General features: G+C 37.1%; 1 protein-coding gene across 2 annotated transcripts in view; it reads right to left on the bottom strand.

Annotated features, from left to right (window-relative positions):
- The window catches only part of LRP6 (LDL receptor related protein 6), a 126433-nt gene that overhangs the window by 90389 nt on the left and 16221 nt on the right, over positions 1-19823 (bottom strand). For both annotated transcript variants that reach the window (XM_021001525.2, XM_021001526.2), the window contains exon 2: positions 14652-15045. In XM_021001525.2, the coding sequence (XP_020857184.1) occupies positions 14652-15045 (394 nt within the window). The remainder of the gene's footprint in view (positions 1-14651; positions 15046-19823) is intronic.

The raw sequence follows: 19823 nt of genomic DNA, 5'->3' as shown, positions 1-19823 counted from the left end.
TTTGCTTAATTGTGTATATCTGCTACCAGGGCTTTGTTTTTCCTTTTTTTCCCCAATGTGGTAAAGGAATGTGGGAAGGCAAATTCTCTTCTTTTATTCTGTCATCCAACTAATTAGCTAGGATCTACTAGCTTCTGCAAACATAACAAGCATGCCATATACGAATTTATCTAAGACAGTGATATAAATAGAAAGAGCAGGATTAAGAGTCAAAAGACCTGGGTTCAAATTTCTGCTCTATGCACTAGTAATGGGATCTTGGACAAGTTATTTTCCCCCAAGCCTTAGTTTCCTCATCTTTAAATTGAGTGGACTAGACTACTTGATTTCTAAGGTCCTTTCCTCCTCTTAATTTATGATTCAGGTCTGACCAGGTCACTACTCTGCTTAAAAAACAACAACAAAACCTTTAGTGGCTACCATGTCTGTAAAATAAAATGCAAATTACTTGCCCTGAAATTTAAGGCTCTCTACAATCAGAATCAATCTTGTTTCCAGTTTCTTACTCTTCTTTATTTTATTTATTTATTTGCTTTTTGGTGAGGCAATTGGGGCTAAGTGATTTGCCCAGGGTCACACAGCTAGTAAGTGTCAAGTGACTAAGGCTGGATTTGAATTCAGGTCCTCCTGACTCCAAGGCTGGAGCTCTATCCACTGTGCCACCTAGCTGCCCCTCCTACTCTTTATGCACGCCATATTTTTGCTCAACAACAACTCAACATTCTATCTCTCGTTTTTGAACACTTGTACAGCCATCTTCTATACCTGGAATGTACTCAACTTGGATTCCTAATTCTTTTAATATAAAGCTCAGGTGAATAGTCACATCCCTTCTATGAAGCCTTCTCTAATTCCACAGATAGCATCTGTCCTCTCCCTCCTCAAATATTCCTAGAACATGTTTGGTCTCTTCACAGTTTCCTCCTCTATTTATCTAGTGGTAAACCTATCTCTTCACAAGGCACAGTACCACCTCCTTCTCAGAAGAATACATGCTCCTTAAAAACAGGCATTATTTTGCCTTTGTATCCCTAGACTATAACCCAGTGCTTATACATGAAACACACCGCAGCAAAGTCAATTCAACAACTAATAATGTTTGAATCACAAGTAATGTCAAACTGCTTTATACATTTCCCGTACTATCAAGTTAAAACAAGAAGCAACATCTCCATTCCCACACAAATTTACTGTATTTTCCAAGCTCAAACTAGAGTTCCAGAAGGATTTTTCAGACCTTGATACAAGTGCAAAAGAAATTTCCATAATTCAAAATCCATTTAACTGTGTCACTGAGCTTCTACCTAGAAGTCATTAATCTGTAATATACTGACATGCTAAAAGATAAATATTAGGAGAAGAATCTAACAATTTTATAAATTCCTACCAAGTGATTAATATATGCTCAGTTAAAATCATACGCTCACAGACTGTGTCAACATGCAATCACAACAATGTCATGAAACTTATGGGAAAACCAAGTTTATTACAACAGAAATAAACATGCATGTGGAACACAAAGAGGTTACAGTCCTTACAGAAGTTTGCATATATATGACAGTAAAAACAAAAGAAGGAGGAGAAAACAGGAAAGGGTATGGCATGGGAGAGGAAAGGTGCAGTAAAGGTGAGAAAAAGGACAAAATCCCTTCCTAAAGGGAGGAACAAGGCAATGGCAAAAGCCACATTCTTTTCCCTTGGGAATCTAGACTATGAAGATAAAAAGGTCCACTTATCTGCAAAGGACCCAAGGGGCAGAAGCATTTTCCCAGCCTGGCACAGACTGGCTGGTGCCTGTCTTGCCTCCCATGGAATTCAGCTTGGGGTGCAAACAACAAATTATTGGGGGGAAGAAGCTTTGACCTTGACACAATCAGGGCCTTCTTGCATGCTCTGGGTTCAGCGTTTCTGGAAAATATGGCAACTCAAAAAGACAAGTTCAGGAGACCCCTTAACATCCCCCTTCCCTTCTTGTTGGTCAAAGGCGACCCTTGGGTATACTGATGACATAGAGAGCACACTGGGTAAAACAGTACTGTGGATACTAACTAGGACAGTTACAATTACAAAGTGGGATCAGAACCATTAACCAAGCACAACACAAGCCACAGTAAGAATGACCAAAATGAGGGACTAATTCAAAAGGGAAAATCAGACACCACCAGGATAATCAAGAACTAAGTATACAGAAACAGAAAATAAAAGCCAAAGGGGCACAGCCATGGACATCAATAGTAACAGGCATTAAGTCTTCCTGGAACTAACAACTGATATCAGTATTTGGTAGTACCTATCCGTGTGAAAGAGTATTTACAAAAATGAAATATGTAAAATCTTATTAGAGATCAGCAAATGAACAAATGAATGTTTGCAATCAATTTTGATGACAGCAAATACTAATTATGAACCACAATGAAGTTAAAATGTCACCCCCCAAAAAAAACCACATTCTTCTCATTAGTAAACCTATACTACAAAAAAAGTACTCAACTATTATATTTTTAATCTTGTCAATAAAAAAACTGTGGAAATTTGCTTTCTTTCTTCTTATATAAGTACCTACATTTATCCTTGATTTTTTCTGTTGGCCCATAAAGCCTAAAATACTTAGTATCTGGCTCTTTACACAAAAAGTTTACCAACTGCTCTATATAATATGCTACCTCCATCCAACATAAATACACAAAAAGAATTTAAAGAAGAAATGTGAGTAAATTCAAGAAGACAAGAATACTCAAAGTACACTCAGCAAAGGGTCAACAGTTTCACTTATATGCAGTGTTCAGGTAGGGGATTGATAAGAAACAAGTGTAAAAAGAAGTTGAGGCCTTGAAGACCATGCTTTGGACTTTATTCTCTAGCTAGTGGAAGGTTCTGAATAGGGTAGACACAGTGAAAGCAATGCTTTAGAAAGTTAATATGATTTGTGCATCACCCAGGATACATTGGACAGAGGCAAAAAAGACTGGAGACAATGAGATTAGTTAGGAGTTAACCAGAGAAACCCAAGCATGAAATGATATTGGCTCGGATGGTACCAATGGTAACGAACAGAAAAGCACATCTAGGCAGTCAGAAGAGAATGTCAGAAGAGAAAAACTGACAGGATTTGTGTTCCAAAGGAAGACTCCACCCAGAAGCTTATGAATGTGTGTTGTTGTGCATGAGACTGCTGTGCCTTAAAGAGCCTCCAGCCACTATGCATGTTCACTTTATTTCCAGTTCACTCTCTAGTCTGGACTACTTTCCCCACCTCACCTGCCCTGTCCCCTTCCTTCATTCTCCCTTTCCCCTGCTTTCCTGCTCCCCTGTATGTTTTTTCTTCCCCTGTTAGATTTCTTTGCTTGCTTGCTTTTTTTTTCCCCCTTCCTTCCTTCCCTCAGCATTTAGAGCACACTGCCTGATATCATCAGTGCTTTAAATGACCTATATATCAACCTATCACTACCTAGATTACTCCCAAATTTGGAGCCTGGGTAACTGGGGAAATAGAAACAGTTAGTGGAAAGAGCACAGAATTTAGACCCACAAGACTTGAGTTCAGCTAATAGCTAACATTTACATAGCACTTTAAGGTTTGCAAAGCACTTGACAAATATTATCTCATTGGACCCTCACAGCAACCCTGGAAGTAGATGTTACTATTACCCCAATTTTTAAAATGAGGAAACTGAGGCAGACAGTGGGTGATTTGCCCCAGGTCATACAGCTAGTGTCAGAGGCCACATCTGAATTCAGGTCTTCCTGATTCCCTATGCAGCACCTATCTACTGAAGCACCTAGTTGCCTCTACTGTTATCTTTTGTTGTTGGACTTCCCTTCCCTGTAAAATAAGGAACTAGGACTGGATGATCTCTACAATCTCTTCCAGCTCTAAATGCTATGATCCAGGGAACAAAGAAAAAAGATAAGGAATTTTATTATGCCTCTTATTAATGTTTTTCTATAAAGTTTCAGGGTTGAAGATGAGATCTATTAGGAAGAAAACATATAGGGAGAAAACAAAGAGCTAAGGAAAAAAACTTTTGGAGAGTATATTTAGGAAGACAGAGAAAAGGTCAAAGAGGTAGGAAAGGGCAATATGTGTAACAGAAAGGACAAACGACTTGGAGGCAAAGTACCTAAGTTTGAATCCCAGAAGATACTTTCTATCTATAACTTTGGATAAGTCACTCAAATTCTCTGGCCCTTAATTTCTTCATATAAAATGAAGGGATCATACCAGATGATCATAAAAGTCCTTTCCAATACTAAATACTATAATCCTCTATGACTGTCAGAATACTAAAAGCAAGGAAAAGTTTAAAAATAAACTCAATATATAACCTTAGTGACAAAGTACATATAATGGGTGCTAAGCTAAAAATTAGCGTAATTTCTTAAGTCTTAACCATAAGTATAAAAGATACAGAAAGAAATGATCCCTGTCCTACTCAAGGCAAAACAGGGATGATTCTCAAATGTTAACAAATACCCTTTACCTTAGTCCATCTAACATCCTCTCATTTAACCTTAAAATAGAAAAATAAAGACATATGGAATAAAGGACAAGGTAAATTCTGCAGGCAAGTTAAGTTCTTTATAGTTATTAAAAATTCTGCTGAACACAGAAACAATTAAACCCTACCTTCAATTGACAACATGACTTTTCAATAACAGGCTAAAAAAGTAAACTACAGGTACCAATCAAAGAGGATTATGGAGGAAGTGAGTTGAGGTTGTATTAGGACACCACAAATTTTTTTTTAATTGCTGAATTATTTTTGTTGTACTGCAACTTGTCTACATTAAAAGTTGCTTGAAATTTGTGAGCCATTAGCTGACACAGTTAGGTGGTACAGTGGATGAAGGGTTCCACCTTGAAGTCAGGAAGATAGCTCACATCCTACCTCAGATATTTAACAAGCTATGTGACTTTGGGTAAGTCCCTTAACCTCTGTCAACCTCAGTTTTTTAATCTGTAAAATGAGGAAATTAGAGACTAAGATCTATAGCTTTAAGGTCCCTTCCAGCTGTAAATCTACAATTCTGCAATCCTATAACTTGGAAATATTTGTGATAATGGTATTTGTTTAAAGAAAAATAGTGAGGAGCACCAAAGATTTAGCTTGCAAAATAAAACTTAATTTACTTGGGCTAGGGTAGATTAAAAATAAGATTAAAAATAATGAAAAAAAATACTAAAATTGATTTTTTTTGGTTGTTAAAATGTGTGAGAAGACATGTTTTCATCAAAAATTGAAATTTATTTTAAGAGCTGAAAGGAACCTTAAAGATAATTTAATTCAATCTCATTCTACAGATGAAGAAAATCAGAGGTTTAAATGTATGAAGTGACAGAGACTAAAACCAAGATATGTCTTGACCCCCAAGTACAGTGCTTCTTTCAGTATACTGCCCTGCCTTTCTTTGTTTTAAATCAGAACTTCACCAATCTCAAAATCTACATATTACAGGTTCCCATTAAATCACAATCAAATATAACTGGCTACTATCTAAGTCCATAATACAGATTTTTGTATACTCAGAAACTAAAGCATATGTAATAAGCCTAATCTATAATTAATGAATGTTTGTTGAACTGAATAGCATACTTCGACTTCCAGATATTTTTTAAAGCTTGTTTAGGTGGAATTAGATGTTCTAGAAATAAGAATCAGAAGAGGTAAAACGAGAAATAAATTAAAGTCATAAACAGCACCAAGGAGACAAAAAAAAAACGCCTTCATTGACAAAATGACTGTTTACTAAGAAAACCCCAGAGAATTAGCACAAACAACAACAACAAAAACCCTCACATATTAATACAGCTTTAGTGAAATATCAGGATATAAAATGAATCCACAAAATTCAACAGCATTTCTATATAGCAGTAACAAAACCAAGGAGGAAATAAAATAGAAAGCCCATTTCAAAATAACTACAAAATGAATAAAATATCTAATATTCAATCTACCAATTCAAATTCAAAACTTAAGTAAAATTGGAAAAAACTTTTAAAAAAAAGAATGACAACTGTTTAAAGGTATTTTCAATGCCAAGTTAGGACACTGTGATATAATAAAAACAATATTACCTAAATTATCTTATAGATTTAATGCTATCCTAATCAAACTAGCAAAGAGGTACTTTATAGAGGTGGACAAAATACTGAACAATTTAGAGGAACAAAAGGTTCTCAAGGGAAATGATGAAAAAGGAAAGTAGGAATGAAGGAGGAAACAGCATTTCCAGATCTCAATCCATACTATGATACCCCAGTTACAAAAGTTCTTCTCATAAAGGCTTCAGATATTGTTATCATACCTTTGAAAGAGGGAATAGAATTCTAAAGAGGGACAATTAATTATTATGGCTGAGAAAGCATGTGAGGACTGTGAAAGGACTAACAATTTCCTTAAGCAGATGTGGACAGCTAACTGCCACTAAAGAAATAATTTGTAACAAACTATAAGCACTAGCTGTTACCTTTGTGAGAATTTGGTGAGAGTTGAGAGAACTGATTTTGCTCATATTTTGTGGAGAAGACATCCTGAGAAATGAGTTTTAACTGGCAGAATTGTTGCTACCCTGTGCTTCCCATGTTCTGGAAAAGTAAGCAAGCAGTTGCACTGATACATGTATACACGCATACCTCTCTTCAATACAACTGCTTGTTCACTGTTAATATATACATACAAATATACACACACATACATATACTATATGCTTTCATTATCTGTTAGTTATTAAATTATATAACCAATAACATTAATGTTTGTCTAAATCTGTAAGACTGCAGTATGATAGTGAGGGAAGAAAGAAGGCTTATGGGAAAAGAGGTTTCTGGACTTCCAGTAAGGAAAAAGACGTGAAAGATTACAATGAAGCCCTAACTCACCTAAAAAACTCCCCAGGAAAGATGAACAAGGGTACCAGACGAAATAATGATCACTAAAACCAAAGAGAAACATCAGAAAGCTCCTTCGTCCAGTCTAGGACTATAAAAGAAGAAAGCCAGAAGTCTCCAGGCACTCTGGCCAAGGGCTAGTTCAATCTTTTTTTTTTTTTTTGGCTAGGCAATGGGGTTAAGTGACTTGCCTAGAGCCACCCAGCTAGTAAGTGTTATGTGTCTGAGGCCACATTTGAACTCAGGTCCTCCTGAATCCAGGGCCGGTGCTCTTATCTACTGCGCCACCTAGCTGCCCCCTAGCTAGTTCAATCTTGACCCTTAAGATAAGACAAAGCCAGTTCAGGTCACTAAGCAACAAGGGAGGGCAGAGGTAGCAAAGTAATATGTGCACCACTCTGGGTCCTCCATAATATCTGACACCAGTGCAATCACTAATATCCTAGCTGAGTCACAGCTAAAAAGGCCAGCTCCCAGTAAGTAAGGCCCAGGGACCCAGTTATGACAGAGTGCATAGGCAGCCCACAGGAGGGTCATTCAAGGGCTTGAAAACAGCAAGATCTCGGATATTCAGTGGCCAACCAAGAAATCAAGGAAATAGAGATGTGCCAGAGAACTCTAGGATATCTGAAAACAATGTGATTTCTTATATTTAGTTGGGGTTCATTAGGGCAACAGCATAGGTCAAAACTAACTCCAAGAGAATCCCAAACAGAATAAACGGCAGTTATGTGTCTCTCACCTGAAATAGGTTCTTCTATTCGAACCACAGTCTAGTCTGAAGCCTACAGACAATTAATGATGGAAGGCCTTCAATTCTTTTACTTTGAACCTGAAGGCTTTCCAACTAGTTGATGGCAGCTGGAGCCAGAGCAGTATTGTACTGGAGTTCAAAACATAGCCAAATGCATGGGGTTTGCCCTACCTAAAGCTGGGATGAGGAATCTGCAACTTTCAGACTAAGAGGGAAGCAATTAGACTTCTTTCTGGATCAGACAACTTTGGGCACACTGAAACCTTATAGACACCCAGACTGAATAGCTCCTAAAATCACTGACTGAATCACAAAGCACTCAAAATCCCCAGAAAAAAGCAGCAGGACCTAAGGAAAAAACAACACAGGACCAAGCAAAGCCCAGACATTCCCTCTAGAACTGCAAAGACCCTGGCCTTAATACAAACTACCAGTCTGAAAAGCAAGGCTGAGGGGAGTGTGGGTAAAGGGGGGGGTGGAGAGAAGAGGAGACCTCTCACAATAAACGAGCTATTACTGTTCAAAGGGTGTTCAAGACACAAACTCAGAAGAAGAAGAATACCCTAAAACATTAACAAGCAGAACTTCAAAGAAAAATACAACTTGATCACAAATCGTAACCACGAAATTCTGGAAGAAATGAAGCAAGAAAAAAATAAATAAATAAAAGGAGGAAAGAAGGAAGGAAGGAAGGAAAGAAGGAAGGAAGGAAGGAAGGAAGGAAGGAAGGAAGGAAGGAAGGAAGAAGGAAGGAAGGAAGGAAGGAAGGAAGGAAGGAAGAGAGAGAAAGAGTGAAAGAGAGAGAATGAAAGAGAAAGAAATGAAGCAAGAGGGTTTTTAAGAGTTTTTAAACAATTTCATAAATAAAAGTGCTAGAGGAAAGAATTGGAAAAGAAATTGAGAGCTATGGAAGAAACACTTGGAAGGAGAAATAAGAGCTTAACATAAGAGGTACAAAATCTTAACCCAGCAAGACTCGTTGAAAATCAGAACAGACCAAGCAAGTACAAGTTAATGCCTCCATGAAACAAGCAAAAGCAAAACAAAGGTATCTCATATCAAACAATGATCTTGAAAAGAGAGGAAGGAGAGGTAATATTAGAATCACTGGACTAAAGCCTATATCAGATGGGCACCATCTTGGGAAAGGTGGGAGGGAGGAAGGGAGAGAAAAATTTTCAACTCAAAAGCATAGGGAAGTGATTGTTGATAAATCAAAATAAATTTAAAAAAAAAAAGAATCACTGGACTGCTTGAAAGTCATGACCAAAAAAACACCTATCAAGAAAACTGCTCGGATCTATTAGAACCAGAAGGCAAAGCAAAAATAGAGACAATCTATCAGCCATCTCCTTAAAGGAAATCCAAAATGAAAAATCCAGGAGCATCATAAACAAAATCCAGAATTTCTGGGTCAAAGAAAAAATAATATAAACTGCCAGAAAGGCGCCACAGTCAAGATCACACAAGATTTGGCAGCCACCACTATGTAGGAGAAAAGAGCTTCAAATACGGTATTCCGAAAGGCAAAAGATAAAGGCTTACAAGCAAAAATAACTTACCCAGAAATCTTGGGGGTGGGGAGGAATGAGGGAAAGGGAAATGGACTTTTAATGAAATGAAGTACTTCCGAACTTTCTTAACGAAAAGACCAGATTTAAGAAGAAACTCCGAAAAACAAACACAGGAGTCAAGAGAAACGTAAAAATATAAGTAGAAGTAAGCAATCATAAGAGACTACATGAGAGATAATACAAATATACTCTCAGAATTCTAATATCAGGGCTCATAGAGGGTATTAAATAAGGCAGGGGACCTGTGAGTGGTTTCTGCTATGTTCTGATTATCTTAGAAGAAAAGGGAGTTGGGGGGGAGAGGGGAAGAGGAGGAAAAATTATCTGAAGTAACTGGAGTCCACAAACAGGGAAAAAGGAGTGGGGGAAACATACAACATTTGAACCTCACTTTCATCTGAAATTTTGGTCAGGGACATAAATACAACAGAGTTAGGTACAGGAATAAATTTCACTCATCAGAGAACCAGGAGGAAACAAGGAAGGAAGGATAAGAGAGAAGAGGAAGTTGAGGGAGGGATTAGTCATAAACTAAACAAACTCTAACCACATAAGTTAGATCACCAAGGAGGGGGTTAAAAATAAAAAGACCTAGCTCCTTGTCCCAGGTCAAAGAGGCACTCTAGCCTGAGAAGAAAGGCCTGTTGCAGAAGGTGGAATTTGATTCCAGCCTTAAAGGAAGTCAAACTATTCTTGCTTAAAAGGTGGTATTACTTGTCATCTTCTCACTGCAAGTATCCTTCTAAGGACAAAGGCTCATAGATGACACTGTCATACTTTGTAGTAGCATCAGCAGTTTCTTAAAACCTAGCAGCATGGGGCAGCTAGGTGGTGCAGTGGATAGAGCACCGACCCTGAAGTCAGGAGGACCTCAGTTCAAATCCAGCCTCCGACCAAACACTTGACACTTACTAGCTATGTGACCCTGGGCAAGTCACCTAACCCCAATTGCCTAAAAGCAAAAAACAAAAACAAAACAAAAAAACCTAGCAGTAGTCACTTTTATGTAGAGATTTTCTTTAACATACTTTCCCTGTATTGTGCATTTTGTTTTTCAGAAATTAGAGTATATTATAGACATGTTCCCCCAGCAAGACAGACACAGGATTAGAGTGATTCAGACAGGAACTCACTTTTTCAGCATGTGATTATCACTGATCCATTTTTGGATCAGCTGGCAAAAGTATCAGAGAAATGGAGTCCAAGTGCATATTGGACATCTGGACCACGAAGATATAACACTTCTGAACCACTATTATATTAAACAAGCTGTTTTAAGTTGCTGCCTTGGAAGGTAGAGTTTTTCCTAAATGAGGATTAGGATTGGAATAATTGGGCCAGAGCTATTTTGTTACTGTAGCACCATGTGAGGGAGGGGCCACTATGCTCAAATCTGTGTGTTGTGATTTATGTTGAGACAGGGTGGATCCAGTGTGTGAAGGGGCAGTCTGAAGGCTGAATAAGATGGGCGATAATGTTTTCTTATACTGTCAAGTGTGATATATGCTTAAACACAATTATGCCACAAATAAACTCTTCATAGATTAGAATCAACAAAATCCCAAAAAGGGAGGGAAACCCATTACCATTGTTTCTGATCACAAAGCGTTTCTGGATTATAGGATGCTTTTGAATTGAGTTATACAGATATTTATTTTTGCACAGTAACAATCTGCTGCTTTGTAGATTTAATTTAAAAGGAAGAGAGGAGAGTCAGGCTAGACAGATAGATAGATCTCACGACATAGTATCTTGAGTTGTAAGCAATTTTTTTAATGGGCTGGGAACAGGTAAATCAGGGTGCAGAGTATGTTTTATGTCTACTTACTTCCTATGCAAGTTAGAAAGGAAGTCTATAGTTTAAATGTAGATTGCCTAGTAATCTGGGAAAATAGTGACCACATAGCACTTTGAGGGAACAGAAAAATCCAGAATGACACATGAAGGCTTTAGGGCAGGAGATTTTTTATATATATATTTACTTATTTATATTTATATATATATATTTATATATATATATATTTACTTATTTATTTATATTTATATGCCATATAAATTAAATGAATGGCCATGAATCATAGGGATTTGGTAGATTCAGCGTGGACTCGTCTTTGGGAAGAATGAAGTTTTTACCACACATAAGGACACAAGTCCAAAGAGATGCTCACAATAAATTTTCTCCATGTTCCAGACTGGGCCAGTTGTGACATACATTGTCAGAACTAAAGGTAAAGTTTATTACACCCTATTGTTTAGTAAAGAGTCAACTACCCTTTAAAAAACAAATATGCTACTTAGTAGGTAGGTAAAGGGGGGGAAATCTAAGCAGAGTTATTTTAAGTGTATGACATGAGAGCTCCTGGCCTAAGAGAACAATAAAGAGGGGCAGATATTTAAAGATTCACAAAACAAAAATCAATACAAAATATACAGACAGTTCTTTATTAAACAGCTGTAAACACTTCACTGTAAAAATCCATAAAACTTTATAAACAAACATTTTGTAAAGAGAACAGAGTCTATGCTACAGTAAAAGAATCAACAATTATTTACATGCAATGCTGACCAATTTGGCACTTTTTGAAAAGAAATGTACAAAACACTTCCATTAAAAAAGAAATTCAAAATTATAAAAACTCAGAGCATTACTATCATGCACCTTGCAAATACCTCACAAGCACTTACGGCACAGCTAGCAGAGAGCTCCAGGCTCTCTCTCACCAAGCTCCTTATTACAAGTTTAGGTAACTTTTAATGTGCCTCCATACCTGAACACTGTCAAGAATAAAGTCAAATGCCATATTTCAAAAAAGAAAAAAAGGAAGTCAAAAAGCAGAGCACTCCAGGATGGGGTACAGCCTGCGAAAAGATAGTAAGAAAAAAACAAAAAGTCCAGTGTTGGATCTCACAATGTGTGGAAGGGAGTAAATTGTAGGAAGGTTGGACAAGGAGCCAGGTTATGATCAGACCTACAATTTAGGAAAATCACTTTGGCAGCTGAGTGGAGGATGGGCTGAAGTAAGGAAAGATTTGAGGAAGTCAGTCTAACCAGAAAGTTACTGCAGTAGTCCAGGCGTGAAATGATGAAGGCCTGCAACCAGAGCGGCTGCATAGAGAAGGAAGTGTATATGAGAGCTGTGGCAAGGTGAAAATAACAGGACTTAGCAACAGACTGGATATATGGGATGGGTAAACCTGGGTGGCTGGGAGAACTGTATCCTTGACAGTAACAGGCTAGAATTTATTAAGGGAAGGTCTGGGGTAAAAGACAATGTGGTCTGTTTTGGACATATTGAGTTTGAGGTACCTATGTCCAGTTCAAGATGTCTAACAGGCAGTTGGTGATACAAGACTGGACATTAGAACAGAAGTTAGGGCTGGATAAATTCCTCGATCTGGCATTTAAAGCCCTTCACAACCTGTCCCCATTCTATCTTTTCAGCCAGATTACTCCCCTGCATGCAATCTATGGTCCAATCAAACTGATGTTATGTGCATCACATAAAACTACCCAAGCACCAGCTCCTACATGCTAACACTCTCCAATACACCCCTCTCAAAATAAGACCATATTTATAGCTGGGTCCCAATCGGTGAAAATACTGAATTCTTTGCACTGCATATTTTCCACTGGGCAGGAATGAATTATCAAATCTTAAATAATTTATAATTTCAAATAATACAAATTCAAATACACATTACCACTTCAGGTGACCCATTATTCACCCTAATTTGGACCTCATTGTACTTTGCATTTACTTTGTATATACTTGTGTATGTTCACATCTTCTCCATCGATAGAATGGAAGTTCCTTTACTGTTTCTATTTTGTCTTTGTAATCCATGTTTAGTACAGTCACTGGCATAAAGTAATTTCACTAACTGACTGAAGATACTTTTTCATAGTCCTTCAGTGGTTCTAAACTATTCTTCACAACAAATTTGTGGTCTGAACTTCAAAACCTCTTCCAACTTCAATATTATCACCCAAATAGCACTGTTCTCTAAATGTTCTTGGCCTCCTTAAACTTTTTCCCCAAAAAAGTTTCCAATGCAATAGAAAAACTGCATAGATTATGACTTATTCCATTTCCCCCTCACTATTATTTAAATATGCTCAATAGCTTCAATTCATCTGAAAGTAACTCTGGAGACGATTCAGTGATCCAATTCAATAATATAAATGAGGAAATTTAGCCAACTTCACAGATCTTTTATTTTTTTTCTGTCTATATATTTGTAAACCTTGACTACCATAAAATTCTCCAGTACATTAAAATCAATAAGGAGAATAACGAGAATTTGGATATTCATCTGTAGATTTAAATCCAGGAACAGCAAACAGATTTGGGTCCATCTTTACTTCCCTCCTTCCATTCTTAGAAGATTTAGCATGACTGGCAACTAAATGACTCAATTTTTAAAAGTTTACCAGGAGGTATTTCAGGGCCTAGCTGAGGCACCTTAAGACAGGGTTCTATGTAATAAAATATCTTTCAAATTTCATGATGCACATTACAAAGCTATATGAAATTCCTGCATTTGTGACAACCAGAACTCAAGGAAAAAACAATGAACAAGTTAATTATTAATGGCACATTACATCCTAGATGCAGAGGATATAAACACAAAACTGGCAATTTCTAAGTATATTAGCAACTAACTCCAAAAAATTATTTAAACAATTGCTTTTGTTCCTCTGCTTTACTATATTGACCCTATCATAATCAAATAGGCATTTATGGCTCCCTATGCAGAGACAATGAAATGTGTTTTGGAACAGAGAAGCAGTAGGATACAAAGAGTATTATTTTAACATTTTCTGCCTTCAAATAATCAAATATTATTCCCTATATTAATTCTTTATTTTTCTCCATCAACTTCCTTCTCAAAAAAAAAAGGTAGAAAAAAATCAATTATAATAGGTTACATTTATGTAGCACATCAGGGCAGCTAGGTGGCACAGTGAACAGGGCACTGAGCCTGGAGTCAGGAAAACCTGAGTTCAAATTTGACTTCAGGCATTTACTAGCTGTGTGACCCTAGGCAAGTCACTTAACTCTGTCTGCCTTAGTTTCTTCATCTGTAAAACGAGCAGGAGAAGGAAATAGGAAACCATTCCAGCATCGCTGCCAAGAAAACCACAAATGGGGTCACGAAGAGTGAAACACAACTGAAACAACTGAACAACATGTAGTACATCAAGGCTCATGAAGCACTTTACATAATATATACATACACAAAGAACTAGCAAAACACAAACAGCCCTAACCATAAATTCCATTATTCAAGACTAAGGTAACACTCATTAGTAAGCGTTTACTATTAATTTAAGTTGCTAGTTCAAGTCTACTCATCAAAGGACTCCTGAGTTATTAAAATTAAATCTTTTTAAAGGGATAAAATGATTTTGTAAATCAAACAAAAAGCTTACCCATTTGCAGGATCTAAGGCAATAGCTCTCGGCTGATCCAACTCTTGCCAAAATAAAACTTTTCTTAAAGTTCCATCTAAATTAGAAACTTCAATCCGATTAGTTTCAGAATCTGTCCAGTATAATTTTTCTCCCAACCAATCACAGGCCAGCCCATCAGGGGATAATAATCCGGAAACGACTACATTCTGTACGCTCTCGGTTTTGTTAAATTCTGTTCGTTTAATGGCTTCTTCACTTACATCACTCCAGTATATCAAGCCATGGTCAAAAACAAAGTCCACTGCAGCTGCATCCTCCAAACCTCCCACCACAATCGTAGCATTCTCTTTGCCATTGGTAGCATCCACCAGTCGTAAATCCCGTCTATTTGCATAAAGCAACAAGGGGGCCCCTACAAAAGAAAAGAAATATACAAATAAAAAAGGTATTAGTAATTGGAATGAATGGGGTTTCCAGACCTATATTTCAAATATTTTGCTTTATTCATAACAAGTTAGTAAGAGCCCACTGATAAAAATGGAAACGCCAATATAAAAGTTTACTATGGAGAATCATACAACCTTAGAGTTATCTAGTTAAACCTTTGCAACAACTAAACCACTAAAAAGTGGGTATTTAGTTATTTGCACAAATACCTCCAGTCATAAAAAACTCTCTATCAAGGCAGCCTATTTAATTTTTGGACAATTCTAATATTCATAAGGGGCTGGTGGAAAAAGGGAGAGTCAGGAAGGTTAAACGTGAGGAAAGAACTGGAGAATCTGAGACTCTTTTGCTGTTAAATTTCTTCTAAAAAGTCACACTTTTTCACCATTTCTATCCACTTCATTGCATATTACTGTAATATTAGCCTTTACACAGGGTCTACTAAAAATAAACAAAGCCAGTAAAAAGGAATAAAAACATGTTGCAGAGAAATATTAAGGTGCTAAATGCTTTACTAGACTGAAGTAATGTATATCAAATAGTTTTTTGATTTGTTTGTTTTTTTTAAAATCCTTACACACCAGGCCACCAACATTTAGCTATCTGAAAGTTGTGGTTAGCAAAGACCTAAACTAAAGGCTGGGATAGAGAGCATAATTAGGGGGCATCAACAACCACAGATAAGCTCAAAACTATGTTGCAATAATTTCCTTAAACTCTCATCCTGCTACCTAAAAGATTAAATAATAAGAGGCAAAGCCAACCCACAAACCTTTGTCTTTGAAAGGGAAACCCAACTCCCTTAAGATTAAAATAAAAGTCTTCTATTAGCCCAAACCAGTATTAAATAATGTGACCAGACACTAAAGTAGAAACTAGTTTATTATCTTGACTTTACTAAAGAGAAAGGATGTTCACAAGTTCAAATACATGTATATTTCAATATACACACACTAGCTCTTCAGCTGGCTAAGCTGGTTTATGACCTTATTTTTAAATGACAACCTTCATGTCTGAAGCCTGGTAGTAATTATCTCTGCATGTGGGTACTGAGACACTTAATAGTTGTATGACCTGGGACAAATCACTTAACCTCTGTCTGCCTCAGTTTCTTCAAATGTAAAATGGGGATAATAATAGCACCTACCTCATGGGGTGGTTATGAAGATCAAATGAGATAGTTTGTAAAGCACTTAGTACAGCATCCAGGCACAATGAAGGCGTTGAATAAATTTAATAAATTTATTTCCTTCTCTTCCCTTCTCTTTAAAACAGTGCAAATCAATGCAAATAACAAGCTATCCATGTGTGTTCATCCTATGAAGGCTGTCCCTGTTCTCCCATAAATCTATCTTGGGGATCCACCCAATATGTTGGGGGCCTTTCCTCTCATTTTCATGACAGCACATGGATACTAACGGGGCAAGAAGGCTGTCCATCAGTTCTCTCACTCTCAATTATATGGTCATTTATTACTATGATGACATCTTTTATGTTATATTCCTACATAATTTCCTTCTTTGTAGCATGGTGTAGCTTGCTCACATCCACTGTGCACCTCTTCATTGCCTGTTGGATGACCTTCAATTTAAATTTCTTTCAGACTAGCATTCTATGGCTCAGAACCATACAATAACACCTTAAGTATGACAATAAGAGCCAAAGTTTTAGGGAAAAAACTGGGGGCACTAAAAGCAATCCTGTCCTCTTTCTTCTTGGTGTATTATTTGGAACCCCGATAACTCTCCATTTCTAGTACATCTCAAAGACATACTGATAGATCAGCTCTACTGGTTATCCAACCAACTGAAAAACAGACATTTTTTTCCAGTAATTGTGGTTTTTACTTTTAGGTAGGACAAACTTTTTCGAATAATTATGAATCTCATTTAAGAGAATCTGGAATGCTCTGGAGCTTGACAAAATCTTCAAAGATTCTGGCCCACAATCATCTAGAGGGCCTCACCTTCTACAGGAAATCCTTCTTCAATTTTAACTCCACACAGATTCCATTACAGAAGTAAACACCTTTGGTCAGCATACAGCACACATCTGTTTTAGGCTTCACTTGATATTAATAACTGGAAGGTCAAATAAAGTTATTTCTGTGAAACTGCTAATGTTATTCTCCTTGTTTTATTACTCACAAAGGTGAACCACAGGCCAAATATAATTCTTCAAATTAAATAGCTAAATGATCTGAGGAAGAAATTAAAGACCTTTCAATTATGGATAAGGAAAATACTTAACCAAACAAAGAATAAAGAAGAAATTAAATGGACATGATTGTTTAGTATTGAAAGGTGTGCTTTCTCGTGGTTTTTGCCTTTGGTTCTGATTCTTCTTTACAACATGACTAATATGGAAATATGTTTAATATGATTGTACATGTATAACCTATATAAGATTGCAGGCCATCTTGGGAAGGGAGGAGGGAAAGGAGGGAGGAAGAGAAATTTAGAACTCAAAAATCTTATAAAAGTAAATGCTAAAAGCTAAAAATAAATAATTTTTTAAAAAAGAAAGAAAAGTTGTTTGTACAAGCAAAATAAAGCAGTAAGAACAAGGGAAAGGGGAAAAATCTCTGCCCCCAAATTTCTTCAATAAAAATCTGATATTTAAGCACTGGCCCTAGATTCAGGAGGACCTGAGTTCAAATCCTGCCTCAGATACATAACACTTACTAGCTGTGTGACCCTGGGCAAGACACTTAACCCCACTGCTCAAAAAAAAAAATCTAATATCCAAAATATACAGGGGATTGCTATAAATAAATAAAAACAAAAGCATTCTCCAATAAATAAATGATCAAAGGATGTGAAAAGGAAGTTCTCACAGGAAGAAACTCGAGCTATCAATATCCATATTAAAAATGCTCTACATCACTAATAATTAGAGAAATCTAAATTAAAACAACTCTAGTTAAACTTCACAGCAATCAGACCTACAAAGATGACAAAAAAGGAAACGACAATTGCTGATGGGACCACTGGAGAGGAGCTCCATTGGTGTATTGAAGAGGAAGCTATCAATTGATCTAATCATTCCAGAAAGCAACTTAGAACTATAATCTAAGTCAAAAAACTGTACCCTTTGACCTAGTAATCTCTCTCCTCTCCAAAGAGTTCAAAGAAAAAATAAAGGAACCCATGACTACAAAAATATTTATAGCAACATTTTTTTTACTATAGAAAATAACTGAAAACAAAGTAGTTGCTCATCAACTGGGGAATGATTAAAAAATTATACAGTATATAAATGTAATGGATTATTACTCTGTAAGAAATTACAAAAAGGACAGTGTGTGAGAGAACCTAGGAATATTTTTATGAATTGATAATGAGTGAAGTGAGCAGAAACAGAATCAAGCACCTACTATGGGCTACACTGTGCTAAGTGCTTTACAAATACCTCATTTGATCTTCCCAACGACCCCAGGAGGTAGGTTCTATAATTATCCCCATTTTACAACTGAGGAAACTGAAACACAGAAGTTATAAAGGACGTGTCCAAAGTCAAACGGAGAGCAAGAATCTGAAAGCCACATTTGAATTCAGGTCTTTCTGACTCCAAGGCCAGCTCTCTATCCACTCTGCCAACTAGCTGCTTCATGAGAAGGTGGCCCTTCTTGTCAAAGGCAAACCCTTGTACATACATAAGAGATCCTATTGCAATCTCCTCCAGCAGATTGCCCCTCTATCATCCCCACTCTCTCACTTATCTTTAATCTCTCCCTGCTTCCCTGTTCTCTACAAACATAACCACGTCTTCATCATTCTCAAAAACCCTCACTTGATCCATTCACCCCCCAAATAGCTATAGCCCCATATCCCTCCTCCTTTTTGTGGCTAAACTCCTTGAGACAGCTGTCTACAGTAGATGTCTCCACTTCCTTTGCTCTTACTCACTTCTAATCTCTATTATCTCTCCTTCAACATCAACCAAAACTGTCCTCTCCTAATTACTAATGAGCTCTTAGTTGCCAAATCTAATGGCCTTTTCTCAATCCTTATCCTTCTTGACCTTTCTGTAGCCTGTGACACTACCCATCTTTTCTAGGTTTTTGGGACACCACTCTCTCCAGATTCTTCTCCTATCTGACCACTTCTTTACAATCTCCTGTACTGGATCTTTATCCAAATTAATCATGGGTGTCCCTTAGGACTGACTTGAGCCCTCTTCTCTTCTCTCTACATTTTACTTGGTGATCTCATCAGGTCCCATGGATTCAATTATTTTATGCTCATGATTATAAAAATCCAGTCCTAACTTCTTTGCTGACTTCCTGTATTGTATCTCCAACTGTCTATTAGACATCTCAAAATGGATGTCTAGGAAACATCTTAAACTCAAACACATCGAAAAGTGAACTTAATCCTTCCTCCAAAACCCTTCCCTCTTCTTAACTTCTCCATTGCTGTTGAGGGTATTACCAATCTCCCAATCACCCCAACTTACAATCAAGGTGTCATCTCTCTCCTCCCCATAGCCAATTTGTTACCAAAGTCTACTGATTTTTTCATCTCCTTTTCTCAAGTCTCTTGCCACTCCAGTCCATCCTCCATGCAGCTGGCAAAAGAATCTTCCTAAAGTACAGGTCTGGCCATGTCACTTCCCTACTCAACAATGACTCTCTCTCACCTCCAGAATCAAATATAAAATCCTTTGGCATTCAAACCCCTTCATAATCTACTCTTCATATAAACCTTGCCATACCTTCTCCCCTCCTTCATCCTCATATAT

Source organism: Phascolarctos cinereus, unplaced genomic scaffold (genome assembly GCF_003287225.1).
Source record: "Phascolarctos cinereus isolate Bilbo 61053 unplaced genomic scaffold, phaCin_HiC Scaffold_1;HRSCAF=81, whole genome shotgun sequence".
NCBI lineage: Eukaryota > Metazoa > Chordata > Mammalia > Diprotodontia > Phascolarctidae > Phascolarctos > Phascolarctos cinereus.
This window is presented reverse-complemented; position numbering and strand designations above follow the sequence as displayed.